This window comes from Misgurnus anguillicaudatus, chromosome 2 (assembly GCF_027580225.2).
Source record: "Misgurnus anguillicaudatus chromosome 2, ASM2758022v2, whole genome shotgun sequence".
Taxonomy (NCBI): Eukaryota; Metazoa; Chordata; class Actinopteri; order Cypriniformes; family Cobitidae; genus Misgurnus; species Misgurnus anguillicaudatus.
Genome location: NC_073338.2, coordinates 51,174,149 through 51,201,620, shown reverse-complemented (window position 1 = coordinate 51,201,620; position 27,472 = coordinate 51,174,149). Strand labels below are relative to the sequence as shown.

At 36.2% G+C, this 27,472-nt stretch overlaps 5 protein-coding genes across 9 annotated transcripts in view; 2 read left to right on the top strand and 3 right to left on the bottom strand.

Annotated features, from left to right (window-relative positions):
* Nucleotides 1-759: 759 nt before the first annotated feature.
* LOC141351103 (tripartite motif-containing protein 16-like protein) lies at nucleotides 760-5,017 on the bottom strand. Its single transcript, XM_073857527.1, has 6 exons — nucleotides 4,070-5,017; nucleotides 3,780-3,875; nucleotides 3,468-3,701; nucleotides 3,159-3,312; nucleotides 2,948-3,007; nucleotides 760-1,835 (listed from the first exon to the last, which is right to left on the bottom strand). The coding sequence occupies exons 1-6, from the start codon at nucleotides 4,658-4,660 to the stop codon at nucleotides 1,309-1,311; spliced, it is 1,662 nt and encodes a 553-aa protein (XP_073713628.1). The 5' UTR covers nucleotides 4,661-5,017; the 3' UTR covers nucleotides 760-1,308.
* Nucleotides 5,018-5,381: 364 nt separating this feature from the next.
* Nucleotides 5,382-18,119, bottom strand: LOC141351107 (tripartite motif-containing protein 16-like). 2 transcript variants are annotated; one of them, XR_012359301.1, is made up of 7 exons: nucleotides 17,504-18,119; nucleotides 17,209-17,304; nucleotides 16,897-17,130; nucleotides 16,571-16,724; nucleotides 16,360-16,419; nucleotides 13,171-15,795; nucleotides 5,382-5,498 (listed from the first exon to the last, which is right to left on the bottom strand). XR_012359301.1 is itself a non-coding variant. In XM_073857533.1 (6 exons), the coding sequence occupies exons 1-6, from the start codon at nucleotides 18,086-18,088 to the stop codon at nucleotides 15,269-15,271; spliced, it is 1,656 nt and encodes a 551-aa protein (XP_073713634.1). In that variant the 5' UTR covers nucleotides 18,089-18,119; the 3' UTR covers nucleotides 12,703-15,268. The 2 variants fall into 2 exon arrangements, 1 of the variants encoding a protein (XP_073713634.1); XM_073857533.1 differs by lacking the exon at nucleotides 5,382-5,498 and having other exon boundaries at nucleotides 12,703-15,795.
* On the bottom strand, nucleotides 9,340-12,344 carry LOC141349134 (tripartite motif-containing protein 16-like protein). Its single transcript, XM_073857528.1, has 6 exons — nucleotides 11,463-12,344; nucleotides 11,178-11,264; nucleotides 10,866-11,099; nucleotides 10,540-10,693; nucleotides 10,326-10,385; nucleotides 9,340-10,056 (listed from the first exon to the last, which is right to left on the bottom strand). The coding sequence occupies exons 1-6, from the start codon at nucleotides 12,051-12,053 to the stop codon at nucleotides 9,524-9,526; spliced, it is 1,659 nt and encodes a 552-aa protein (XP_073713629.1). The 5' UTR covers nucleotides 12,054-12,344; the 3' UTR covers nucleotides 9,340-9,523.
* Nucleotides 18,120-18,951: 832 nt separating the features above from the next.
* Nucleotides 18,952-24,800, top strand: LOC141349011 (pyroglutamyl-peptidase 1-like). 3 transcript variants are annotated; one of them, XM_073857521.1, is made up of 6 exons: nucleotides 18,964-19,026; nucleotides 19,110-19,142; nucleotides 19,913-19,965; nucleotides 21,118-21,234; nucleotides 21,758-21,990; nucleotides 22,173-24,800. In XM_073857521.1, exons 2-6 carry the CDS (start codon nucleotides 19,112-19,114, stop codon nucleotides 22,363-22,365), a joined length of 627 nt encoding a protein of 208 aa, XP_073713622.1. In that variant the 5' UTR covers nucleotides 18,964-19,026; nucleotides 19,110-19,111; the 3' UTR covers nucleotides 22,366-24,800. The 3 variants fall into 3 exon arrangements, with proteins under 3 accessions (XP_073713626.1, XP_073713622.1, XP_073713618.1); XM_073857525.1 differs by lacking the exon at nucleotides 19,110-19,142 and having other exon boundaries at nucleotides 18,952-19,026; XM_073857517.1 differs by having other exon boundaries at nucleotides 18,979-19,142.
* A 1,438-nt stretch (nucleotides 24,801-26,238) lies between these two features.
* Nucleotides 26,239-27,472, top strand: part of LOC141351101 (regulator of nonsense transcripts 1-like) — a 33,917-nt gene continuing 32,683 nt past the window's right edge. For both annotated transcript variants that reach the window (XM_073857515.1, XM_073857507.1), the window contains exon 1: nucleotides 26,239-26,597. In XM_073857515.1, coding sequence (XP_073713616.1) covers nucleotides 26,427-26,597 — 171 coding nt within the window. In that variant the 5' untranslated portion in view covers nucleotides 26,239-26,426. The remainder of the gene's footprint in view (nucleotides 26,598-27,472) is intronic.

The following is a 27,472-nucleotide window of genomic DNA, read 5'->3' as shown; positions in this document are numbered from 1 at the left end:
CTAAGGAATTAAAATGCCTCCCCCAATTTATGCACAGGGCTTAAGGTAAAAATCTGCAACTGTTCAGCTGCGCACAATTTCAAGCTCATTTGCTCATTCACATAGTGAGGTGTATGCACGTTTTCTGTGCGTACATTCATTTTATGAATCACACATGCACACTTTTAAGAAATGATTGTAAGATCAATTTAGGATGTTTTCTATGCAGCATTTTATAAATGAGGACCCAACCAGGTGTTGAAAGAATGCGGCTACTATACTGTCCCTCAGGCTATGAAGTAATTATGTAAGGAATAATTGACGACGGGCCTTTGAATTATAAGAAAATAATGCACACCAAGGTGGTAATGCGGCACGACGCGAAGCGGAGTGCCGTTACACCGCAGGTGTGCATTATTTTCAAATAATTCAAAGGACCGGAGTCAATTATTCCGCTTATACCACGGTTACCACAAACATTGCTCTGGTGCCTATTTTTAAGACATTTGAAAAGTTAGGTGTGCGGTTTACAGAAAAATAATCAACACCCATAGAACATTTCTCAGCCAATCAGAATGCAGCATTCAACAGACCCGTGGTATAAATGATTATAACTATATTAAAAATACCAAGACAGACACTTAACAGATGAAATAGAGGATTAAGTCGACTGCAGTAATTAAAAACAATGAAAAATGTTCTTTTTTTAAACAATAAGGACCTAAATGACTTACAGTAGAGTTTAAAGTAGAAATAAAAACTTTTACAGCAACTGATCCATGAAGGTTTCTCTATTTCAGATCATCAATCTTTATTCTTCATTGTTGGTTTGTAAAATGATCTCCAAATGAAATTAACTTCAGAATTAACCTTCAGTTCATCTCTCCATATACTCTATCTGTTTAACAACTCAAAACACATTTAGATAAAACCTTCATATCTACTTCAAAAAATCTAAATATTATTAACTCCCAAAATTAACAAAGGACTAAAACACTTTCCCATACAATGACTTTACTCTCTGCTTAACTATCATAGCACAATGCATCACTGGAGAAACTAACTAGCTAGTCAGGACTGTTTCCTGAAAACATTGCAACATCTGTTATTCAAATCATGAAATAAATCAAAAGATCATCTCATGAAGCTAAGATGTTGGATTTCAATGTGTTTTAGTCTACAAACTAAAGTTACAGAGACAATCTAGACAGAAAAATCTCAAAGATTTAAGAAAGAAATGTATAACAAATATGAATTATAATTTATCTTATCAAATTAAACTAGTTTAGGTGACACTTGTGTAAATTAACCAGTATAAGCATGTATCATTTATAATGTTAGATCACATAGTTTCACTGTTGAGTCATAATAGTTAAACCAAAACCCAGGATAGAGAGGTTTAGTGAATGTGGTGTTGACTCTGTGGATGAGGGTCATTGTGTCAGAGACGCTGTAGAAGGACAGAGATCCTGAACTGTGATCCACATAAACTCCTATTTTACTGGACACTACTGGGAGATTTGTCTTTATATTATTGTGCCAGAATGAACATTCAGAGGAAGAACAGATCAAACTCCAGGACTGATCATTATATCCAAATGCAGACTCGTCACCTCCTCCCTTCCTGCTGATGCTCTTATATGACACTGATATATACACCTCACTACTCCATTCAATCTCCCAGTAACAGCGTCCACATAAACTCTCTCTACACAACACCTGAGACCAACCATCAAATCTGTCTGGATGATCAGGATACGGCTGATCTGTCTTAGTGTAAGTAGCTGCTCTGTTCTCCTCAGACAGACTGATACGTCTGTGTGCTGTGTTTGGATCCAGAGAGAAGAGACTGAAATCTGAAGAAGATAAAAACATCATATTTTAATGGACATTAGTTTATAATATCTGTTTGCATGTTTCTATGATGATTCATTTGTTTATTTGAGTGTAAAGGTCAGGTTAGTGTATATACAGTATCTATACACTGATCATTTAAAGAGATGAAGTGAATAACATTGATTATATTATTACAGTCAGATATATTAGACAACAAGTCAACAGTCAGTTCTTCAGTTTCATCTGTTAGAAGAAGAAAAGATCTGAACGACTCTGACAAGAGGTGTCATGATTCTGCTCTCTTGTCCTTTTTTTAACATTAGCCTTGAGGCAGGATCATGACAGGTCCATATTTTGTGTGTAAGCACTGGCTTGTTTATTTTAGCCATGTGCTTTCTGTCTCGTCTCCTGACTCCACCCCCTTGTTTCCTCATTAATTATCCCATTATTGTTTGATTCATGTCACCTGTTCCCCTTTGATTTGCTTCCTTATTTAATACCCTTGTGTTTGCTGTTCTGTGCACGTTCGTTTTGTATCCAGTGTTGTTACATTGCCTTGCCTGTGAATACTTTGTTTAGTGTAGTCAAGTTTGCCATTGTATAGTTAGTGTTTAGTCCAGTCCAGTCTTTGTTCTTGTTTAGTGTTTCAAGTCTTAGTATATTTTTCCTGTTTATGTTGTTTTGCCCCCTCATGGGTTTTGTTTTTCTTGTTTTGTTTAAATAAAGTGTCAGAGTTTATTCATCTGTCTGCGATTGGGTTCATCCATACCAAGTCCTCACAAGAGGAAAAATAGTGATGATAGACGACTGGATCACAAAACATCAAGACTTGTGTGGTGTTTCAGGTATGAAGTGCTTTGAAGCGGACAAAAATGATGCAAACAAGAACAAGCAGTGAAGAATCATCAGAGTCATCATGAAGGTTTATTGATATACGTGTGAAGTGAGATGAAGTCAGGACGGGTGTTTCTACCTCAAGATTGATGCAGATCTCACACCAGGGGTGTAAAGTGTATCATTATTCTCGAATAATTCAACAGCATGTCGTCAATTATTCCTTACATAATGTGTAATAGTGTATTATATGATCTCAATGTAATAAATGAGAAAATAATAATAAAATGTGTCTTACACTGTAGGAACTCCTCTCTGATCTTGGGTTCATTGGTGGGAATAACTACAATTAATGAAACTAAAGAAAATAAAGTGACATCATCAGATTAAATCTCATATAAAATCATTATCATTTTAATCTGTTCTGTATTTCTTCTGTTATATTTGATGTTACTGTAAGACTCATTTCTGAGAGTAAATCACAGTCTTAGTTTGAGATGCTTCTTTACCTTTCTCAGATATCTTTTCAATCTCTTCTTTACAGAAATCCTCCATCTTTTCTTTCAGTTTAGTGACAGATTTCATCACATCATCAAAAGAGAGAAGAGAAGAGACAGTGATGTTGTCTGAAGATCCAGAAGATGAAGAGAGAGACTGAAAACTCTACATGAACACAACACAATGACAAAAACATCAAACCTACAATACACAACAATCAGATTTGTGTAGATTTAGACATAAATAAAACTCAATCCTATCTGATTAAAGTCAAGATGTATTTATTGTAATGTATGTTGTCGTGTACAGTGTTGAGTTACCTGAAGGAAACTGATGTGATCTTTTGTTTGTGAAAGTTTCTCCATCTCATCATTTCTCCTCCTCAGATCATCAATCTCCTGCTTCAGTTTCTTCAAGAGATCTTCAGCTCGACTCACTGCAGTCTTTTCCTGATCTCTGATCAGTTGTATCACCTCAGATCGTCTTCTCTCAATGGATCGGATCAGTTGAGTAAAGATCCTCTCGGTGTCGTCCACTGCTGTCTGTGCAGAGATCTGTTAACACACACAGAGAGAAACATTCAACTCAATCTCAAACACTTCTTTCAGTATTTATGTTTCATCAAAACTCACCGTGTGAATCTTCACAGACTCTCTTAGATCCTGAAGCTTCTTCTCTTTCTCCTGGATTCTCTGATGGAGTTTTCTCTGCTTGTCCTCCAGTAATCTCTGTTCAACATATTCATAACAGATAACTCAACTGGTCAGGTAAGGTTTGAGTGAGTAATCTTCTAAACTAGTTTCTGTTTTACAGTCAAGCTGTCATTTCTTCTGCTCTTGTGCGCCCTCATGTGGCCACGCGGCACTAAGCAGCAGTCGCTTCACTTCTGCTTTATATTTACATTTCATATATTTGTTCATACCTGTTTCTCAGTTCTCTCTGCTGCAGCTGATACAGTGTCGTGATTTTTATGTTCATCCACCAAACAAAGCAAACAAATACATCTCTGATCAGTGCGACAGTAAACCTCGATGAGTTTGTCATGTTGAGAGCAGATCATCTCCTGAAGTCTTCCTGTCACATCAATCACTTTGTGTTTCTTTCCTGTCCGAAAAGCTTCATGTTGTTCAAAGTGAGTTTGACAGTAAGATTCAAGACACACCAGACAGGACTTGATAGCTTTGTATTTTCTCTCAGTACAGACGTCACACTTCACATCTTCAGGTCCAGCAGAACTGAGAGCAGATCGATCAGTCTGAAGTTTTGTCTTCTTCAGCATCTCCACCATCTGAGCAAACACCACATTTTTATTTAAATCAGGTCTTGTATTGAAGGTCTGTCTGCATTGAGGGCAGCTGTAGTTTCTCTTCTGATCATCTTGATTCCAGCAGTTTGTAATACAGCTCATACAGTAACTGTGTCCACAGGGAATGGTCACTGGATCCTTCAGTAAATCCAGACAGATTGAACAGATGAACTGATCCTGAATCACTGAAAAATTCGCTTCCGCCATTTTACTGACTGCACAAATACATTCACGCGTTCAAAAACTCTTCAGTAGTTTCGGTTTCTCTTCTCAATAAATGTTTACATGTTTGAGATGAAAACGCAAGCGAAGTAGTTTAGTGAAGTGAATACTGACATCTACAATCCAAACTCATTTTAACAACACAAACCTGTCTATGCACTGAGTACTAGTCTTTCTTAGGTTATAGATTAACTCTTATTTATACTTACAGTAAATAATTGAGATGAGTTGAAGGGTTTGGTCAAAGTGATAGAAAACAGGTTTGAGAGTTTGACTCCATAACTTCAGTAAATGAGTGAAGGGTTAATGAATTAATAACAGTAAAGCTCATGAAGGATTTCTGCTATAATGTTCTTGTTTATCACAACAGACGTATTCATAGTGTTTGTATGCAACATGAATTATAGCGAGAAGTCTTAAAAAGCTTATGTGTCAATAGTGTCTTTCAATGCTTTAGACTCAGAAAGATTAATAATAATAATAATATAAACATTTTACAACACAATGTGAATCTAGTAATGGGTTTAGACATTCACTATAGATTCTGGTTTGTTTATTGTACACTTATTTGATTTATACACTGTTCTGTATACTGTACACATTATATTAAGCACAAGCTTTGGTCATTATTAACTTCACAATCAGATAAAGAATTAATGTAAGAGATTAATAATAATGTCTCTATTGTATTAATCTTGAAGTATTGACTTCTGAATTTAATTAGAATAGATGAAAGGTGTTGAGACACATCTGAACTTCATCACAAATTGAAAAACGTTTATTTTGTTTAAATTTCATTTTAAACCAATTAACAAAGAAGAACCTAATAAATAAATATTTAAAACATTACATTATCATCATTACACAGGAGTAAAGTTTAGGTGCTTTTTGCTGATTGTCCTGCAGGTGATTTTGTAACACTTTTGATGCACTCAGGGATTTTAAATTTAGATCTACAACGATTTTCAAGTGTCTGGTGATTTTTCACAATTTTGGAAATGGGCCGCAAGTCTAAGATGATTGAAATGATTGTTTTTATGATCCGTGCTGGTCATATAATTACAATATCATCAATTTATTTCACTAATTCCATTCAAAAAATGAAACTTGTATATAATATTCATTTATTGCACACAAACTGATATATTTCAAATATTTTTTCTTTAATTTTGATGATTATTACTGACAACTAAGGATAATCCCAAATTCAGTATCTCAGAAAATTTGAATATTACTTAAGACCAATACAAAGAAAGGATTTTTAGAAATCTTGGCCAACTGAAAATTATAAACATGAAAGGTATGAGCATGAAAAGTATGATCATGTACAGCATGAAATACTTAGTTGGGGCTCCTTTTGTCTGAATTACTGCAGCAATGTGGCGTGGCATGTAGTTGATCAGTCTGTGGCATTGCTCAGGTGTTATGAGAGCTCAGTTTGCTCTGATAGTGACCTTCAGCTCTTCTGCATTGTTGGGTCTGCCATATCTCATCTTCCTCTTCACAATAGCACATAGATTTTCTATGGGTTTAAGGTCAGGTGAGCTTGCTGGCCAATTAAGAACAGAGATACCCTGATCCTTAAGCCAGTCACTGGTAGCTTCGGGACTGTGTGCAGGTGGAAAATTGAATCTGCATCTCCATAAAGTTGGTCAGCAGCTGTAAGCGCCCTAAAACTTCCTGGTATACAGCGCGTTGACCTCAGAAAACACAGTGGACCAACACCAGCAGATGACATGGCACCCTGAACCATCACTGACTGTGGAAACTTTACACTGGACCTCAAGCAACGTGAATTGTGTCCCTCTCCTCTCTTCCTCCAGACTCTGGGACCCTGATTTCCAAACAAAATTAACTTTCATCAGAGAACATAACTTTGGACACTCAGCAGCAGTCAGTCCTTTTTGTTTTAAGGCCATACGAGATGCTTCTGACGCTGTCTGTTGTTCAAGAGTGGCTTGACACAAGGATCAACTTTATGGAGATGCAGATTTCATTTTTCCAACAGGATTGGCACCCATTTGCACACAGTGCCAAAGCTACCAGCAGCTGTTTTAAGGACCATGGCACTTTATAGTGATAATGACCCAGTTAATTCATGATTATCAGGCTTATTAAGATTGTTAAGCAATTCAGGCTGGGAGACCAGCTCAAACCAGCTATTTTCATCTCAAACCAGCTAAAACCAGATTCCACTCCAATTTAGCTGTTGAATAAAGCTCATCCCTCTAAAAGGCTTGATAATCATGAAAGGTAATCTCAATTCAAGCAATACAATAACCTGAAGTAATATTTTTTAGTAGTATGGGAGCAAATGTGAGACTTCTTGAACCAACACAGATCAAAGAGGGTTCATGATAGAAAGACAAAAGACATCTATCTAAACATTATCTGATCACTTCCCAGACAGCAGACGACTCTGGGCCGGATCCGCACCGGATCAGCGCCAGAGCTGTTGACTTCGGCACAGATCCGGAGCGGATCCAGCCCAGAGTCGTCTGCTGTCTGGGCTGGTTGATCACACAGTTGGGTACCAAGATAGTCTGATCATATAAATACAATTACCCATTTGGGCACAGTGGGAGATATAGGGGCCATTTGTAGTACTAGTCTTAATTTACATTTAAAGAAATACTTCATTAGCATTAGGGGTGGGAAAACAGGTTTGAAACTAGTGTTAAGACTGACTTTGCTCATGGTTCACTCCGACTCCGCTGAACCCAAACTACGACGTGCTTCGTCACTGCTACCACAATAAACTACATTCATCAAGATTTTCAATGTCCTCCTCATTATTTCTTACAACCAGCATAGACTAGTTTAAGCAGTTTTTTCAGCAGGGCAGTCACCATGAGATATAGTGTGGACCCCCCCCCCCCAATTTATGCCATCCTTAAAGTAAAAATCTGCAACTGTTCAGCTGTGCACAATTTCAAGCTCGTTTGCGATTTACAGATTTCACATAGTGAGGTGTATGCACGTTTTCTGTGCGTACATTCATTTTATTAATCACACATGCACACTTTTAAGAAATTATCCTAATTATCAAATTTAGGATGTTTTCTATGCAGCATTTTATAAATGAGGACCCAGCCAGGTGTTGAAAGGACGCGGCTAGTATACTGTCCCTCAGGCTAATATAAAGTATTTAGTTAATTAAGTACACATTATAACTATATTATACCGCGGGTCTGTTGAATGCTGCATTCTGATTGGCTGAGAAATGTTCTATGGGTGTTGATTATTTTTCTGTAAACCGCACACCTATCTTTTCAAATGTCTTAAAAATAGGCACCAGAGCAATGTTTGTGGTAACCGTGGTATAAGAGGAATAATTGACTCCGGTCCTTTGAATTATTTGAAAATAATGCACACCTGCGGTGTAACGGCACTCCGCTTCGTGTCGTGCCGCATTACCACCTTGGTGTGCATTATTTTCTTATAATTCAATGGCCCGTCGTCAATTATTCCTTACTTAAAAGCACCAAGACAGACACTTAACAGATGAAATAGAGCAGTGTTTCCCAATCCTGGTCCTCACGCACCCCCTCCCAAAAAGTTTTAGATGTCTCCTTATTTAACACACCTGATTCAACTCATCAGCTTGTTAGGGAGACACGTTTATCATTTTGGAAGGAGGCTGATTAGTTGAATCAGGTGTGTTAAATAAGGAGACATCTAAAACTTTCTGGGAGGGGGTGCTCGAGGACCAGGATTGGGAAACACTGAAATAGAGGATTAAGTCCACTGCAGTAATTAAAAACAATGAAAAATGATCTCTTGTTTCAAACAATAAGGACCTGAATGACTTACAGTTGTCATGGTTCTGCCATCTTGTCCTTTGTTTAATCTAGTCTTGTGGCAGAATCATGACAGACCCATGTTTTGTTTGGGTTCACGTGGTCTTAGTATTGGTTTACTGGACCACGTGTTCCCTGTGTCTTGTCTCTTTTACCCCGCTCCCTTGTCATCCTCCTCATTATTGTTTGATTTATATCACCTGTTCCCCTCTTGATTTGTTACCCTATTTAATCCTCTTGTATTCATTGTCCTGTGCTTGTGCATTGTTGTCCATACCTGTGAGTACCCTGTCAGTTGAGTTGAGTCTAGTCTAGTCAAGTTCATTGTATATTTAGTGTTTAGTCTTGTTTATTGTTTAGTGTGATCCTGTTTAGTGTTAAAGTGTAGTCTTGTGTCTTGTACAGTTTAGTGTTCATTATAATATCCCGCTTATGTTGTTTTGCCCCCTCGTGGGTTTTTGTTTTCTGTCTTATTCTTTAATAAATATCCTGAGTTAACCCCTTGTTGTCTGCATTTGGGTTCATCCATACATCAACATAACAATATAGCGTTTAAAGTAGAAATAAAAACTTTTACAGCAACTGATCCATGAAGCTTTCTCTATTTCAGATCATCAATCTTTATTCTTCATGTTTGTAAAATGATCTCCAAATGAAATTAACTTCAGAATTAACCCTTAGTTTATCTCTCCATATACTCTATCTGTTTAACAACTCAAAACACATTTAGATAAAACCTTCATATCTACTTCAAAAAATCTAAATATTATTAACTCCCAAAATTAACAAAGGACTAAAAGACTTTCCTGTACAATGACTCGACTCTCTGCTTATGAAATAAATCAAAAGATCATCTCATGAAGCTAAGATGTTGGATTTTAATGTGTTTTAGTCTACAAACTAAAGTTACAGAGACAATCTAGACAGAAAAATCTCAAAGATATAAGAAATGTATAACAAATATGAATTATAATTTATCTTTTGATTTGTCAAATTATATAAATTGGTAAAGATGACACTTATATACTAATATCCAAATATGTATCATTTATAATGTTAGATCACATAGTTTCACTGTTGAGTCATAATAGTTAAACCAAAACCCAGGATAGAGAGGTTTAGTGAATGTGGTGTTGACTCTGTGGATGAGGGTCATTGTGTCAGAGACGCTGTAGAAGGACAGAGATCCTGAACTGTGATCCACATAAACTCCTATTTTACTGGACACTACTGGGAGATTTGTCTCAATGTTATTGTGCCAGAATGAACATTCAGAGGAAGAACAGATCAAACTCCAGGACTGATCATTATATCCAAATCTACAATCATCACCTCCTCCCTTCCTGTTGATGCTCTTATATGACACTGATATACTCACACCATAATCCCCACTCCATTCAATCTCCCAGTAACAGCGTCCACATAAACTCTCTCTACACAACACCTGAGGAAAATAATTAAATCTGTCTGAATGATCAGGATACTGCTGAAATGTCCTAGTGCGAGTAGCCGCTCTGTTTTTCTCATACAGACGGATTTCTTTGTATGCTGTGTTTGGATCCAAAGAGAAGAGACTGAAATCTGAGGAAGATAAAAACATCATATTTTAATGTACATTAGTTTATAATATATGAAGGTTTATTGATGTACGTGTGAAGTGAGATGAAGTCAGGACGGGTGTATCTACCTAAAGATTGATGCAGACCACACACGAGGGGTGTAATGTGTAACATTATTCTCGAATATTCCAACGGCCTGTCGTCAATTATTCCTTACATAGTATTATAGTGTATTATATGATCTCAATGTAATGAATGGGAAAATAATAATGATAATAAAATGTGTCTTACACTGTAGGAAATCCTCTCTGATCTTGGGTTCATTGGTGGGAATAACTACAGTGAATAAAACTAAAGAAAATAAAGTGACATCATCAGATGATTAAATCTCATATAAAATCATCATCATTTTAATCTGCTCTGTATTTCTTCTGTTATATTTGATGTTACTGTAAGACTCATTTCTGAGAGTAAATCACAGTCTTAGTTTGAGATGTTTCTTTACCTTTCTCAGATATCTTTTCAATCTCTTCTTTACAGAAATCCTCCATCTTTTCTTTCAGTTTAGTGACAGATTTCATCACATCATCAAAAGAGAGAAAAGAAGAGACAGTGATGTTGTCTGAAGATCCAGAAGATGAAGAGAGAGACTGAAAACTCTACATGAACACAACACAAAAACATAAAACCTACAATACACAACAATCAGATTTGTGTTGATTTAGACACAGTGATCTTTACTCTATTGACATGAATAAAACTCAATCCTATCAGATTAAAGTCAAGATGTATTTATTGTAATGTATGTTGTCGTGTACAGTGTTGAGTTACCTGAAGGAAACTGATGTGATCTTTTGTTTGTGAAAGTTTCTCCATCTCATCATTTCTCCTCCTCAGATCATCAATCTCCTGCTTCAGTTTCTTCAAGAGATCTTCAGCTCGACTCACTGCAGTCTTTTCCTGATCTCTGATCAGTTGTATCACCTCAGATCGTCTTCTCTCAATGGATCGGATCAGTTGAGTAAAGATCCTCTCGGTGTCGTCCACTGCTGTCTGTGCAGAGATCTGTTAACACACACAGAGAGAAACATTCAACTCAATCTCAAACACTTCTTTCAGTATTTATGTTTCTCTAAAACTCACCGTGTGAATCTTCACAGACTCTCTTAGATCCTGAAGCTTCTTCTCTTTCTCCTGGATTCTCTGATGGAGTTTTCTCTCCAGTAATCTCTGTTCAACAGATTCACAACAGATAACTCAACTGGTCAGGTAAGGTTTGAGTGAGTAATCTTCTAAACTACTTTCTGTTTTACAGTCAAGCTGTCTTTTCTTCTGCTCTTGTGCGCCCTCATGTGGCCACGCGGCACTAATCAGTCGCTTCACTTCTGCTTTATATTTATATTTATATATTTGTTTATTTGTTCATACCTGTTTCTCAGTTCTCTCTGCTGCAGCTGATACAGTGTCGTGATTTTTATGTTCATCCACCAAACAAAGCAAACAAATACATCTCTGATCAGTGCGACAGTAAACCTCGATGAGTTTGTCATGTTGAGAGCAGATCATCTCCTGAAGTCTTCCTGTCACATCAATCACTTTGTGTTTCTTTCCTCTGTGAAAAGCTTCATGTTGTTCAAAGTGAGTTTGACAGTAAGATTCAAGACACACCAGACAGGACTTGATAGCTTTGTATTTTCTCTCAGTACAGACGTCACACTTCACATCTTCAGGTCCAGCAGAACTGAGAGCAGATCGATCAGTCTGAAGTTTTGTCTTCTTCAGTATCTCCACCATCTGAGCAAGCACCACATTTTTATTTAAATCAGGTCTTGTATTGAAGGTCTGTCTGCATTGAGGGCAGCTGTAGTTTCTCTTCTGATCATCTTGATTCCAGCAGTTTGTAATACAGCTCATACAGTAACTGTGTCCACAGGGAATGGTCACTGGATCCTTCAGTAAATCCAGACAGATTGAACAGATGAACTGATCCTCAGACACTGAAATACTCGCTTCTGCCATTTTATTGACTGCACAAATACAGTCACGCGTTCACAAACTCTTCAGTAGTTTCGGTTTCTCTTCTCAATAAATGTTTACATGTTTGAGATGAAAACGCAAGATAAGTAGTTTAGTGAAGTGAATACTGACATCTACAGTCCAAACTCATTTTAACAACACAAACCTGTCTATGCACTGAGTACTAGTCTTTCTTAGATTATAGATTTACTCTTATTTATACTTACAGTAAATAATTGAGATCAGATGAAGAGTTTGGTCAAAGTGATAGAAAACAGGTTTGAGAGTTTGACTCCATAACTTCAGTAAATGAGTGAAGGGTTAATGAATTAAAAACAGTAAAGCTCATGAAGGATTTCTGCTATAATGTTCTTGTTTCTCACAACAGACGTGTTTATAGTGTTTGTAAGCAACATGAATTATAGCGAGAAGTCTTGAAAAGCTTATGTGTCAATAGTGTCTTTCAATGCTTTAGACTCAGAAAGATTAATAATAATAATAATAATAAACATTTTACAACACAATGTCAATCTATTAACACGAGTAATGGGTTTAGACATCCACTATAGATTCTGGTTTGTTTATTGTACACTTCTTTGATTTATACACTGTTCTGTATACTGTACACATTATATTAAGCACAAGCTTTGGTCATTATTAACTTCACAATCAGACAATGAATTAATGTAAGAGATTAATAATAATGTCTCTGCAAATCTTTAAGTATTGACTTCTGAATTTAATTAGAATAGATGAAAGGCAGCGAGACACATCTGAACTTCATCACAAATTGAAAAACTTTTATTTTAATTTAATTTTAAACCAATTAAAGCAACACTATGTAGTTTTTTACCTTTAAATAATGTCTCTAAAATTATTTCAGTGATAGAACAGCTTTTAACTGGACAAATTGTACTGTTGCTGCAACCTGAGCAGCCTCCTAGCTGCTACAAGCACACTCTGAAAGTGGCGGTGGAGGGTAGAAAACACAGCCCCGCCCCTCACCCTGCCTGCAAAAAAGTGTCTGATACCAGGCACTGTTGCGCTTTTCAGCCACATGGGGGAGCTGTAAGTCATTTTTACATGGAAACTACATAGTGTTGCTTTAACAAAGAAGAACCTAATAAATAAATATACATTTAAAAACATTACATTATCATCATTACACAGAAGTAAAGTTTAGGTGCATTTTGCTGATTGTCCTGCAGGTAACTTTTTAACACTTACGATGCATTCAGGGATTTAATTTGGATCTACAATGATTTTCAAGTGTCTGGTGATTTTTCACAATGCTTTTGGAAACGGCCCGCAAGTCTAAGATGATCTGAACGATTGTTTTTACGATCTGTGCTGGTCATATAATTACATCATCAATTTATTTCACTAATTCCATTCAAAAAATGAAACTTGTATTTAATATTCATTTATTGCACGGCTCTCTGGAATGCTTGATTCTGATTGGTCAGTTGAGACATTTGCAGGTTTGTTCTTTTCAAATAATAACCGCTCCAAAGTAACGCATAGCCGGTACTACTTGTGCGATTTAAATCGCTCCGCGCCAATAAAGATTACTGTTTGGCGCCATCTTGTGACAAACACTGGACAACCACAATTAAGAATGTAAAATTGAGACATTAATTTTAACATGTACGGAAAAAACAAAACATTTAAACAGTGGATAGAAGAACGAACAACGACAAGACACGGAGAGCTTACTGAGACTGAACTTGACAAAATAGAGCATGACAGCTACGAAGCCAACACACAAAAAAATACAGAATGGGCATTAAAACTTCTCAAAGACTGGCTAAAACAGAAAAAAATAGAGACAGACAAGTATGAAGCAGAGGATCTTAATAAGGTATTACGATCATTTTATGCATCTCTGTTTCGCGGAAGGATAAAAATGTTAATTTAAAACAAATATGCCAATAAAATGTTTCAAATTCATATTCATGTCCAGTTTTTTTTCTTATGTGGCAAGTAGCCGTGTAATAACAGGGATAATGTTTCAAACTTCCTAGTATACAGCGCGTTGACCTCAGAAAACACAGTGGACCAACATTAGCAGATGACATGGCACCCTGAACCATCACTGACTGTAGAAACTTTACACTGGACCTCAAGCAATGTGAATTGTGTCCCTCTCCTCTCTTCCTCCAGACTCTGGGACCCTGATTTCCAAAGAAAATTAACTTTCATCAGAGAACATAACTTTGGACACTCAGCAGCAGTCAGTCCTTTTTGTTTTAAGGCCATACGAGATGCTTCTGACACTGTCTGTTGTTCAAGAGTGGCTTGACACAAGGATCAACTTTATGGAGATGCAGATTTCATTTTTCCAACAGGATTGGCACCCATTTGCACACAGTGCCAAAGCTACCAGTAGCTGTTTCAAGGACCATGGCACTTTATAGTGATAATGACCCAGTTAATTCATGATTATCAGGCTTATTAAGATTTTTAAGCAATTCAGGCTGGGAGACCAGCTCAAACCAGCTATTTTCATCTCAAACCAGCTAAAATCAGATTCCACTCCAATTTAGCTGTTGAATAAAGCTCATCCCTCTAAAAGGCTTGATAATCATAAAAGGTAATCTCAGTTCAAGCAATACAATAACCTGAAGTAATATTTCTTAGTAGTATGGGAGCAAATGTGAGACTTCTTGAACCAACACAGATCAAAGAGGGTTCATGATAATAAAAGACATCTATCTAAACATTATCTGATCACTTGGTTGATCACACAGTTGGGTACCAAGATAGTCTGATCATATAAATACAATTACCCATTTGGGCACAGTGGGAGATATAGGGGCCATTTGTAGTACTAGTCTTAATTTACATTTAAAGAAATACTTCATTAGCATTAGGGGTGGGAAAACAGGTTTGAAACTATAAAGTGTTAAGACTGACTTTGCTCATGGTTCACTCCGCTGAACCCAAACTACGACGTGCTTCGTCACTGCTACCACAATAAACTACATTCATCAAGATTTTCAATGTCCTCCTCATTTTTTCTTACAACCAGCATAGGCTAGTTTAAGGTGTCTTTTTAGCAGGGCAGTCACCATAAGATATAGTGTGGATATAATCTCAAAGATTTAAGAATGACAAATATAACAACTATGAATTATAATTTATCTTTTGATTTGTCAAATTATATAAACTGGTTTAGGTGACACTTGTGTATATTAACCAGTATAAGCATGAATCATTTATAATGTTAGATCACATAGTTTCACTGTTGAGTCATAAAAGTTAAACCCAAACCCAGGATAGAGAGGTTTAGTGAATGTGGTGTTGACTCTGTGGATGAGGGTCATTGTGTCAGAGACGCTGTAGAAAGACAAAATTCCTGAACTGTGATCCACATAAACTCCTATTTTACTGGAAACTACTGCAAGATTTGTCTTTACATTATTGTGATTGAATGAACATCCAGAGGGAGAACAGATTAAACTCCAGGACTGATCATTATATCCAAATCTACACTCATCACCCAGTCCCTTCCTGCTGATGCTCTTATATGACACTGATATATACACCTCACCACTCCATTCAATCTCCCAGTAACAGCGTCCACATAAACTCTCTCTACACAACACCTGAGACCATTCATCAAATCTGTCTGGATGATCAGGATACTGCTGATCTGTCTTAGTGCAAGTAGCTGCTCTGTTCTCCTCAGACAGACTGATAACTCCGCATGCTGTGTTTGGATCCAGAGAGAAGAGACTGAAATCTGAGGAAGATAAAAACATCATATTTTAATGTACATTAGTTTATAATATTTGTTAATTTGAGTGTAAAGGTCAGGTTAGTATCTATAGACTGATCATTTAAAGAGATGAAGTGAATAACATTGATTATATTATTACAGTCAGATATATTAGACAACAAGTCAACAGTCAGTTCTTCAATTTCATCTGTTAGAAGAAGAAAAGATCTGAATGACTCTGACAAGAGGAAAATAGTGATGATAGACGACTGGATCACAAAACATCAAGACTTGTGTGCTGTTTCAGATATGAAGTGCTTTGAAGCGGATAAAACAAGAACAAGCAGTGAAGCATCATCAGGGTCATCATGAAGGTTTATTGATGTACGTGTGAAGTGAGATGAAGTCAGGACGGGTGTTTCTACCTCAAGATTGATGCAGATCTCACACCAGGGGTGTAAAATGTAACATTATTCTCGAATAATTCCAACGGCCCATCATCAATTATCCCTTACATAATGTGTTATAGTGTATTATATGATCTCAATGTAATAAATGAGAAAATAATAATAATAAAATGTGTCTTACACTGAAGGAACTCCGCTCTGATCTTGGGTTCATTGGTGGGAATAACTACAATGAATGAAACTAAAGAAAATAAAGTGACATCATCAGATTAAATCTCATATAAAATCATCATCATTTTAATCTGCTCTGTATTTCTTCTGTTATATTTGATGTTACTGTAAGACTCGTTTCTGAGAGTAAATCACAGTCTTAGTTTGAGATGTTTCTTTACCTTTCTCAGATATCTTTTCAATCTCTTCTTTACATAAATCCTCCATCTTTTCTTTCAGTTTAGTGACAGATTTCATCACATCATCAAAAGAGAGAAGAGAAGAGACAGTGATGTTGTCTGAAGATCCAGAAGATGAAGAGAGAGACTGAAAACTCTACATGAACACAACACAAAAACATCAAACCTACAATACACAACAATCAGATTTGTGTTGATTTAGACACAGTGATCTTTACTCTATTGACATGAATAAAACTCAATCCTATCAGATTAAAGTCAAGATGTATTTATTGTAATGTATGTTGTAGTGTACAGTGTTGAGTTACGTGAAGGAAACTGATGTGATCTTTTGTTTGTGAAAGTTTCTCCATCTCATCATTTCTCCTCCTCAGATCATCAATCTCCTGCTTCAGTTTCTTCAAGAGATCTTCAGCTCGACTCACTGCAGTCTTTTCCTGATCTCTGATCAGTTGTATCACCTCAGATCGTCTTCTCTCAATGGATCGGATCAGTTGAGTAAAGATCCTCTCGGTGTCGTCCACTGCTGTCTGTGCAGAGATCTGTTAACACACACAGAGAGAAACATTCAACTCAATCTCAAACACTTCTTTCAGTATTTATGTTTCATTAAAACTCACCGTGTGAATCTTCACAGACTCTCTTAGATCCTGAAGCTTCTTCTCTTTCTCCTGGATTCTCTGATGGAGTTTTCTCTGCTTGTCCTCCAGTAATCTCTGTTTAACAGATTCATAACAGATAACTTAACTGGTCAGGTAAGGTTTGAGTGAGTAATCTTCTAAACTAATTTCTGTTTTACAGTCAAGCTGTCATTTCTTCTGCTCTTGTGCGCCCTCATGTGGCCACGCGGCACTAATCAGTCGCTTCACTTCTGCTTTATATTTATATTTCATATATTTGTTCATTTGTTCATACCTGTTTCTCAGTTCTCTCTGCTGCAGCTGATACAGTGTCGTGATTTTTATGTTCATCCACCAAACAAAGCAAACAAATACATCTCTGATCAGTGCGACAGTAAACCTCGATGAGTTTGTCATGTTGAGAGCAGATCATCTCCTGAAGTCTTCCTGTCACATCAATCACTTTGTGTCGTCTACCTGATTGAAGTTCTTCATGTCTTTCAAAGTGAGATTGACAGTAAGAGTTCAGACACACCAGACAGGACTTGATAGCTTTGTATTTTCTCTCAGTACAGACGTCACACTTCACATCTTCAGGTCCAGCAAAACTGAGAGCAGATCGATCAGTCTGAAGTCTCCTCAAGTCCTCCACCATATAAGCTAGCATCACATTCTTTCCTAAATCAGGTCTTGTTTTGAAGGTCTGTCTGCACTGAGGGCAGCTGTAGTTTCTCTTCTGATCATCTTGATTCCAGTAGTTTGTAATACAGCTCATACAGTAACTGTGTCCACAGGGAATGGTCACTGGATCCTTCAGTAAATCCAGACAGATTGAACAGATGAACTGATCCTCAGACACTGAAAGTGTCGCTTCTGCCATTTTAACAGACTGCACAAATACAGCGACGCGTTCAAAACTCTCAGTGTCAGTGTTACAAACTGAAAATATGTTTAATTGTTGACTTTATTATCATGTTATACTTAACTTTACTCTTTTATTTTTAAAGCATTTGTTACAAATTGTGTTGTTGTTTGCATATAAAGTTGTGAAAATATTTTTGTATTTGATAATATTGTCATCGAGCTGTTTTAGGAAATTAAATATTTCTTCTTTCTGCCACTTCTTTAACATCATGTTAAGTTCATATTTAGTTAGTGTTATCTTAATCCTTGATGTTGTATTTAATAATATGTTGTTTGAAATTTTAGATTTAATGACTTTGGTTTTAACAAAATGTTTTGTTTTATGTTGTCTTAAAAAGCGAGTGTGAAGAGAGAAAGATAAAAAATTTGTTTGTAGGTAACAAAAATAAGAATGACAATTTATATTTTAATCTACTGTATTTTGTGTCAAATAACGACCACGTCCACATTTATTTATTAATTGTACTAAAGAAAGTTATTTTCTACTGTATTTATTTCATGATTTAAAATCATATTGTGATATAAAAAAGAACGTCTCACCCCTATGATGCTTTAAGATCCATCATGAATCTTACACCTCAAGTTTTATATTTTGGCCAGGAAAAAAATATTTTTTTGCCGTATGGGTGGTAAAATTAGAAATCTATTTGTTGCATCTAAAATACACTTTGAAATATACTCTCAAATATAAATGTTAAAGTACAGTACATTTGAATTTAAATTAAAAAAATAATTTAAAAAATATATTTAAATTAAACTGTACTATCTACAAAATGTATTTAGCTTAAAACTTTTATTCGCTAACCGCCAGGGCGACAGGTGGCGATGTTGTAAACATTCAACAGGTGACGTCACTTTAGAAGAAGCCCAGTACAGGAAGAATCTTCGGAGATGGTTTGTGTTTATAAAATTCCCATCTGATGAAAGATCGATATTTTCTTTGTTGAAGATCTGTCTCATTTCTGTATTAATACCAGAGATGGATCAGAAGAAGACGGTTATTGTGACAGGTAAACAGAGCGCGAAATCGCGAGAGCACGATATATCTCGTGTGAGTCATGTCAGTTTTGAGAGTTTATGTACAGTAGTCTCCCTCTTCGTGTTATTATAACAGATGTTATCAAACGTGTTAAATGATAAATAAACTCATTGAATAATAAATCACTACGATATTTAGAAGCCACGAGGTATTTGTTTATTTAAAGCTGCCAGTAACACAGTAATGTGGCATTAGCATGTTGTCTGTGATGCATGTTTATTTTTTTTTAGACATTTACCATGGTATTTTCATATGACACCATCAGCATCGTGTAAATAGAGAACATGTTAAACATGGCAGGTTTTGTTTGTTGAAGTCACACGAGAGTTATTCATTACATTGGGTTGAAGAATCAAACTTTAGACTTTGAACTCTAGCGTTTGAATGGTTTTGCTGACTCCAGACTTTCTGAACACCTGTTGAGTTTAAGGGCTGTGAGAATAAAGAGGTGCATTGGGGTCCTGTCACCCTAAAATGGTTTATTTTCTAATAATCTCATCATCCTACTTATTATATGACATTCTGTCAAATAAATTAAAATAAAACTGATTTGGATTGAATGATTATTTTATTATGTGAGGTGAAACTAGCACAGCTGTTTTGAAATTGGCTGGCATGGACAACAGTACATTGTAGAGTGTAGTGGTCGTTACACAATCATATTTGACCAATCAGAATGAAGTATTTCATGTTTCTTTGTATTATAACTGAATCTCTTTTGGTTGTGTCGTGTTTCTCCAGGTTTTGAGCCGTTCGGTGAGCACACGGTCAATGCCAGCTGGGTGGCAGTACAGGTATGAGGTTTGCTTCTGTAGAAAGGGTTGCAAAATTCTGGGAATTTTCAAAGCTGGAAACTTTTCATGGGAATTAATAGGAATAAACTGTTGCCTATAACAGGGAACTTTAATGTAGTTAAAGATTTAATACATTTTCATTTGAAAATTTCCCTGCACATGCTTCAGTCACATGCACACAGCTACTGAAGAGTTATTGAGGCCACACCCCCTCCATGTACTTACATTCTTCCATAACATGCACAGATCATTTTTTTCAATCCTGCACACAAAATAATGTCCATCTTTGCATGTTTTCACGTAAATTACATACATTTGTTAAAACTTCCTTGTGCTGTATGTAAGTTAGTGTAGTGTACAACAACATTATACCATTGTAAAGACAAATACACTGACTGAGAAAACATTTAGTTGAGATTATCTCTATGTAAAGCACTTTGAATGACCTCTGTGTATGAAATGTGCTATACAAATAAACTTGCCTTGCCTTGCCTATTAAAAAAGTACCCAAAAATCACCCAAAAGTCTGGACACATTACTATTTGTAATGTTTTTGAAAAACGTCTCTTACGCTTATCAAGCCTGCATTTATTTGTTTAAAAATCCATATTAGACAATATTCAAATGCTTTCTGAAGAATTTTTGATCAAATAAATGCAGGCTTGATTAACGTAAGTATCAGGATTCTTCACATTTGTATTACCTTGCATGCATGTCTGCTTATGACCAAACAAAATGTTTATTTATGTTTGTATATGATATAGTTTATATACATTTTCCTAAATTTCCAAATAATTTCCATAAATTCCCCATAAAATCTTTGAATATTTCTGAAATGTCTCAACTTGAGTTTCCATGGAAATTTACTGGAAACTTTCCATCCCTTTGCAACCCTAATCTGAACATACTTAACATAATAATGTGCATAAATAATCTGTAATAATTCAGTGATCATTGCGCAGCTTTTTAATATAACACGTGTATGTATGAAAAAAACAATGTGTGACAGCTGATCTCTAAAATATCTTGGTGATATTCTGGAAAAAGCAGTCCAATCCAATCAAAGGAAGAGCAAACAAGCTATTATTCATCCTGCTGTTAAACTCTGGTGAGCTATTCCTGAGCAATAAACATTCACTGTCCTCCTATTAGGAGCTGAAGAAACTGGGTTTGGGTCCAGATATAAACCTTCATGTTGCTGAAGTTCCTGTGGAGTATCAAGCGGTCCAGACTCTTCTACCGTCACTATGGAAACAGCATCTCCCACATGTAGCGTAACAATATTCATTTGATAATAAATGTTTACTTTATGTTTAAATTAGTTCTTTTGCAAACATACAATAATATTATACAATTACTCAAAGGTGAAATAGGTTGTTTATATGAGGTAAAATATTTTCCATATCCCATAGCTAAATTATGTACTATATTCATAATTATAAAATGTGACCCTGGACCACAAAACCAGTCATAAGGGTCAATTGTCTGAAACTGAATAAATAAGCTTTCCATTGATGTGTGGTTTGTTAGGTTGTCCAAATAAAGTCCTTAGCAACACATGTTACTAATGATGAATACATTTTTTATATATTTACAGTAGGAAATCAATCCAAATATTCATGGAACATGATCTTCATATTCTAATTATTTTTGGCATAAAAATCCTTTAATTTATTGTATTGTAGGCTATTGCTACAAATATACCCATACGACTGGTTTTGTGGTTCATGGTCTCTTACAAGTTTATTATAATGGTCAAAAGTAACAATCCAATGGTTTTTCTGTTTTTAAGTTAGTGGTCCACGTTGGAGTTTCCGGAATGGCCACCACGGTAACACTTGAACAGTGTGGTCATAACCACGGTTATCTTCGTCTTGACAACAGCAGATTCTGTCCTAAGTCCCGTTGCTGTATGGAGGGAGGCCCGGATTGCCTTCATTCTGTCATAGACATGGATGTTGTGTGTCGGAGAGTAAACTCATCTGGGCTTGGGGTCACTGTTTCTGTGTCAAAGGATGCAGGGAGGTATGGAGAACAATACAACGCTTGTATGCATTTTTATTGATTATTGTCACTGATGGGTTCTGCAGTTGCATTAACTGTAGAAATTACATGCTAAAAATAATAGTGTCTCAATAGACAGCTCAACTGGGATCTGGAATAAAGCTATAAAGTGTATGAATGTGTTTTCTCTCTTTATTCCTCAGATATCTGTGTGATTACACCTATTACATGTCGCTGTACCTGGGTGAGGGTAGATCTGCGTTCGTTCATGTTCCTCCCCTGGGTAATCCCTACAGCCCAGAGGAGCTCGCGCGCGCCCTCAGGGCCGTTGTCCTGGAAATGCTCGAACTGATGGAGCACAGCGACGGGACGAAACACTGCATGCACCACCAATGAGAACGGAGGGGCGAGTCTCGAGCGGCTCGCTCACTACACATGTAGCCTGGTTTTGGATTCGGGGGTTAGGTGTCTTAACTTGCGTGCTACATTACAGGAGCATTCAGCTGGTTTGAGATACACCCTATGTTTCAAACTCAATCCAACAGTTGTGCTCAAGCAGGATAGGAGGCATTTTATGGGGTATACTTGAAATATGCAGGGATTTGATGCATAATAGTCAAGTCTTCTAAAAGTAAACTTTTTAGGAGCAGTTCACCTAAAAAGTCGTTACCCTGGTGATTTTATGTTATTTGTGGAACACAGGCATACATTTGTGGACAAAAATGTTGGCACCCTTGGTAAATATGAGCAAGAAAAGATGTGAAAATAAATCTATGTTTCTCCTTTTGAGCTTTTATGTAAAACAATTGCAAAAATCCAATGTTTCATTCAAATAAAACAATTGAAAGTGGGGAGGGGTACATTATAAAATAAAAAAATTCTCTAATACACTAACTCTAATTTTTATGTGTAAAATATCTCCTATTGATATTAACATTTTCTTAGCACACCAAGGTGACATGATGTTGTTCAGTCTACTGTTTTACAGGGAAATAAATATAAAGTAACACAAAGCCCAAATCCCCTTAATCATTCATCACAATGGGTGAAACCAAATACTATAGTTTTGATGTGCTGCAAAAAGATTGCTGAGCTACACAATATAGAAAGTGGCTTTAAAGAAATAGTTAAGACCATATAAACATATATTTCCACAGCTAGGGCAATAACGAAGAGGTTTTAATCGATTGGAGATTTTGCTAAACTGCCTGAAAGAGGATGTGTGTCTATATCATCTATATTCAAAAGACTCTCCAAGGATCACAGATGGGTCAGAAAGCTTTAAAATAAATAAATAAAAGAAAAAAGGGCTCTTCGATCACCACAAGTTGTTTGGGACACAGTTTAGGAAATCCATATTCATTTGTCGTACTGGAACTTTAAACAGGTCCGAGTTCTGCGGCCATATGAAACCAAAAAGACTTTATTAAAAAGAGCAACAGGAACACAAGATCGCTTTGGTGCACACATTAAAAAGTGCTCTGTGTCTAAAGTTAAATATACAGCCAGATCCTTATTGATGTGAAGCTTCTTTTACACCAGATGTCCTGGACATCTTATTCAGATACATTGCATCATGGATTAAATCAAATACCAACAGATAAAAAAGCCAAATCTTGACTTCCTCTGCTGCTTATAATGAGTTGTGGTTAAATCTTCCATCAAAACAAATCTAAGATCACGTTCCATTAATTCTTTAACCTAAAAGAAGAATCAGAGCTGTTATACTTGCAAATGAAAGTAGAAAATAGTATTGGGGGGTAAAGTTTTATTATGTAACTTTCCCCCAGCTTTCAAATATTTTTCATCAGTGAAACACAAGATTTTTTTGTGATTTTTTTAAATATAAAAGATAAAGGAGAAACAATGCAGATGTATTTTCCCAGCTTTCTTTTCTCATGTTTATCAGGCATGCCAATATTTTTGTCCACAACTGTATAGCGGCAAATTTTTGAAGTGACTGCATGGTGCTTTTATGTATTTACTTTCATTAAATGGAAAATCATATTTACTGTATGTGATGTGAATGAACGTCATTTTGATTTGGTACAAATAAGGGGGAGTAAATGACTTTTCATAAATGAAAATAGTAGGGTTAGGTGATTCTGTTTATATTCATTTTCATTGGATCATGTATTTCTGCAGTATTAATACAAGGTTGTTTCATCTGCAAATTTCAAATATACCCCAACCACACTGGATAAAAGCACAGCCTTCGCTATCATTTATTACAAAACCACTACCATTGTATAAGAATATCTTAAGCATACAAATATTTTCAAGTACAAAACACAAAGAGGCCTAAATCTGATGCCTTTTGAGTAACCCAATGTGTGTTGCTCTCAGTGAGCTGTTAGGACATCAGGACTGCTGTCACAGACTCCAACCACTGTTCACTTTTATCTCTTTATATATGACATGTGAAGTTGTGAGACCTATAGGGTGATGTATCTCTGTGGACATTATTTCATATGCTGTCCTTACATTTTGTTCACACTCTCTATGATGACTATTGATGACCAATGGACAGTTATTAACATGTTATATGACTTGGTTTTAATAGTCTTCTTTAGCTTTTAACTTGTTTTTCTTAACTTTATACTGGAATCTAAGTCATCGGTCAAATGCAGTGGACCAAACACATGATGCTGTGAATCTTGACTCCTTTTTTAATATTCAGTGGCTGAAACAGAATGTTATTTTCAGGATATTTTTGTTTTTATTGTTAAATGTTCTCAACCTGATTCATGTGGAAAACTGTTGTGATTTAACTCTTCTAACTTTCCACGATCTTTTACAAACTAAATGTCAATAAATAATGATCTGCCTTATTTATTTGTATGTGTTATATATTCAAGCAAATGTACAAGTTTTGTGAAATGATCTTGCAGTTATAACTCAGTATTGAAGTTAAAACAAAAATTGACAATTATTTTCCATGCAACCTGTATAGAGGTTATGAACACTTGGCTAGTGCATAATTAACTATATCAGGGATCCTATGACATGTATCAAATTAAGACTGTATTTATTATTATTTATAACACATACTTTGTTATGATGGTTTTACATTACAAAGATATTTAAAAAGTAATAATATTTGGCATACTACATAGCATTGAAATAGATTTTATCATGGTAACGTTATGCTTTTCATTTTAAGTTTTAATTTTATTATTATCTTATTAATGCGTTAACTTAATAAAAAAATGCATTCCAAAATGTTCTGGAGGACCCCCAGTAATAACCACGGACCCCCAAGGATCCCCGGACCCTCTTTTGAAGACCCATGAACTATATATCACATAATATTGGATTGAAATTGTGCTTAAAATAGTTTTAGTGAAGCATAGCATGTTACAGTACAGGACCAACTAAACTACATAGTGGCCTATTGTACGACTTGTGTATATATTTGACATTAAATATCATGAAAATCTGACTTTTTCCATGTTTAAGTGCTATAATTGGTTTCCCAGTGCTTCTATCAACCTTGAAAATGTGTAAAAGAAAAACCCAGTAACTTTATTTTGGTAAACCATTCTCTGCAAGCATGTGAAAAATAGGTCATTGAAATGTGGCTCCCCTTGTGATGTCAGAGAGGGATCTTATTATGATAAAACTGCCCCTTAATCTGCATTATCCAACCACAGACTGCCATTTAGTGCAGAGATCAGCTCATTTGCATTTTAAAGGATACACCTACACACCATTTTTACTCTAACACTAACTTTAACTTGCCCATATTTTAAAACTGTGGCAAGCATTTAGTTAAAAGCTATAGTGAGTGGCAAATTTTTATATTCCAAAAACAATTTAAACTGAAAAACATGTATACGGTTACCGTGAAATAAAATGACTCATTCCATGAAATTTTTGGTCATATCGCCCACCCCTAGACACACCCAAAACGGCACATTTTTGCTCACATCTAAAAAGTGGCAATTTTAACATGCTATAATAAATTATCTTTATTATATTTTGAGCTAGAACTTAAATCTGGGGACACCAAAGTTTTATTTGACATCTTAAAAAAGTCTTGTAAAATGTCCCCTTTAAACAATCCATGACCATTTAAAGAAGCCTAAACTAACTTTCTACACACCTCGAAACAATAACTTTAATAATAAAATCCCTAAAAAGCGTACTGTATGTTCATGACAGCAAAATATTTACAAAAGAGCTCTATTTCCACGTCGAGACAGGAACTTGTGTACACGTCACCGGCTTTATGCGCTCTACGTACGTGACGTCACCGCGCGTCGAGCGCTCGAGTGGGAGTCGAATCTTCTCCGGAACCGTTTGCTTTCATTTCTGCACGAGTCCGTCGCGCGCCGTTTCCTTGTCTTCGCTCCGTACCAAAACAAAGTCGCGCGCTTCGCTCGGTAACGTTCGCGCATCTCCAAAGAATTATTCGGTGTCCCGTGTGAAAAGGCGGTGAATAAAGCCAGGGAAAGATGAGTGTGGAGGCGTACGGGCCGAGCTCACAGACGCTCACCTTCCTGGACACGGAGGAATCGGAGCTGCTTGGGGCCGACACGCAGGGCTCCGAGTTCGAGTTTACCGACTTCACGCTGCCCAGTCAGACCCAAACCCAGGGCCAGACCCAGAGTCAACTTGACAACCAGGTACAAACGGGTCAAAACACAAAAACGCGCGTTCTGTCAGGCGGCCCGGACGCGCGCGAGGGACCAAATATGGCGAGCTAGCTTGAGTTAGCCGAGCGGTAGCGTTAGCAACAGCAGCGATAGAGCAGGCCGCTGATGTGTGTGTGATTTCAGACTTTAGTGAAGTGCATTGTCATTAAAATACATTTCGCTTATTAATATACCACACAACTTGTGTTAGCTCTTTTATTGAGCCTTGACAAAGGGGTGTGTTGTGTCAGGGTTTGTTTTGTGAGTTTAAGGTGTGTGTAGTAACGTTTGTGTTTACGGGGATTACTGTCAAGCACATTGATGACAAACTGTACATTTGTTAATATACAGGAATGTGCTTTATCAGTGTTGTTGACACATGTGTTTTTTATAAGTTCTGGTTTCAGTTGTTCAGTGTGTTTGCAGAAGGACTGTCTGTCTCACATTATTATGATGACAAGTATTAGAATATTAACTACATTTAGTCTATTAGGCCTTGCTTTAGTTGTGTGTTTTTGTGTACTTTTATTTGGACTGGTGTTAATAAAATAGTAATACTGGAAATAGTATCTGTGTTTTGCGGGATATGAGTTTTTGTAAACTAGCAGCTGTGTTTTTCAAGTTACCCTTGTGTGTATTGCCTTTTATTTGAGCCCTGACAGAGCAATATGTTAAATATAAGATTTCTTTAATAGATCACTTTATAGTGATCACTTTATTAGTGTTATTATGTGTTATTCATAGTGTTATTATGTTCTAATACTTTTTGTAAGTTAGTTGTAGTTTGAAGGTTTGTGTGTGCTTAGCTGTTTTTTTTTCTGTTATTGAAATGAGATGAAGTGTAGACGGTTTCAGCAGTAACAAAA

Bases quoted from the DNA above. Each gene is read 5' to 3' on its own strand.
- LOC141351107 (XM_073857533.1), bottom strand. From the start codon at position 18,088: ATGGCAGAAGCGACACTTTCAGTGTCTGAGGATCAGTTCATCTGTTCA. The intron at 17,131-17,208 runs GTGAGTTTTAAT...GTGTGTTAACAG, and splicing joins AGTCTGTGAAGATTCACACG to ATCTCTGCACAGACAGCAGT. The intron at 15,796-16,359 runs GTAAGACACATT...TATCTTCCTCAG, and splicing joins CAGAGCGGAGTTCCTTCAGT to ATTTCAGTCTCTTCTCTCTG.
- LOC141349011 (XM_073857521.1), top strand. From the start codon at position 19,112: ATGGATCAGAAGAAGACGGTTATTGTGACAG. The intron at 19,966-21,117 runs GTATGAGGTTTG...TCCTCCTATTAG, and splicing joins CCAGCTGGGTGGCAGTACAG to GAGCTGAAGAAACTGGGTTT. The intron at 21,235-21,757 runs GTAGCGTAACAA...TCTGTTTTTAAG, and splicing joins GGAAACAGCATCTCCCACAT to TTAGTGGTCCACGTTGGAGT.
- LOC141349134 (XM_073857528.1), bottom strand. From the start codon at position 12,053: ATGGCAGAAGCGAGTATTTCAGTGTCTGAGGATCAGTTCATCTGTTCA. The intron at 11,265-11,462 runs GTATGAACAAAT...TCTGTTGAACAG, and splicing joins CAGAGAGAACTGAGAAACAG to AGATTACTGGAGAGAAAACT. The intron at 11,100-11,177 runs GTGAGTTTTAGA...GTGTGTTAACAG, and splicing joins AGTCTGTGAAGATTCACACG to ATCTCTGCACAGACAGCAGT.
- LOC141351103 (XM_073857527.1), bottom strand. From the start codon at position 4,660: ATGGCGGAAGCGAATTTTTCAGTGATTCAGGATCAGTTCATCTGTTCA. The intron at 3,876-4,069 runs GTATGAACAAAT...TATGTTGAACAG, and splicing joins CAGAGAGAACTGAGAAACAG to AGATTACTGGAGGACAAGCA. The intron at 3,702-3,779 runs GTGAGTTTTGAT...GTGTGTTAACAG, and splicing joins AGTCTGTGAAGATTCACACG to ATCTCTGCACAGACAGCAGT.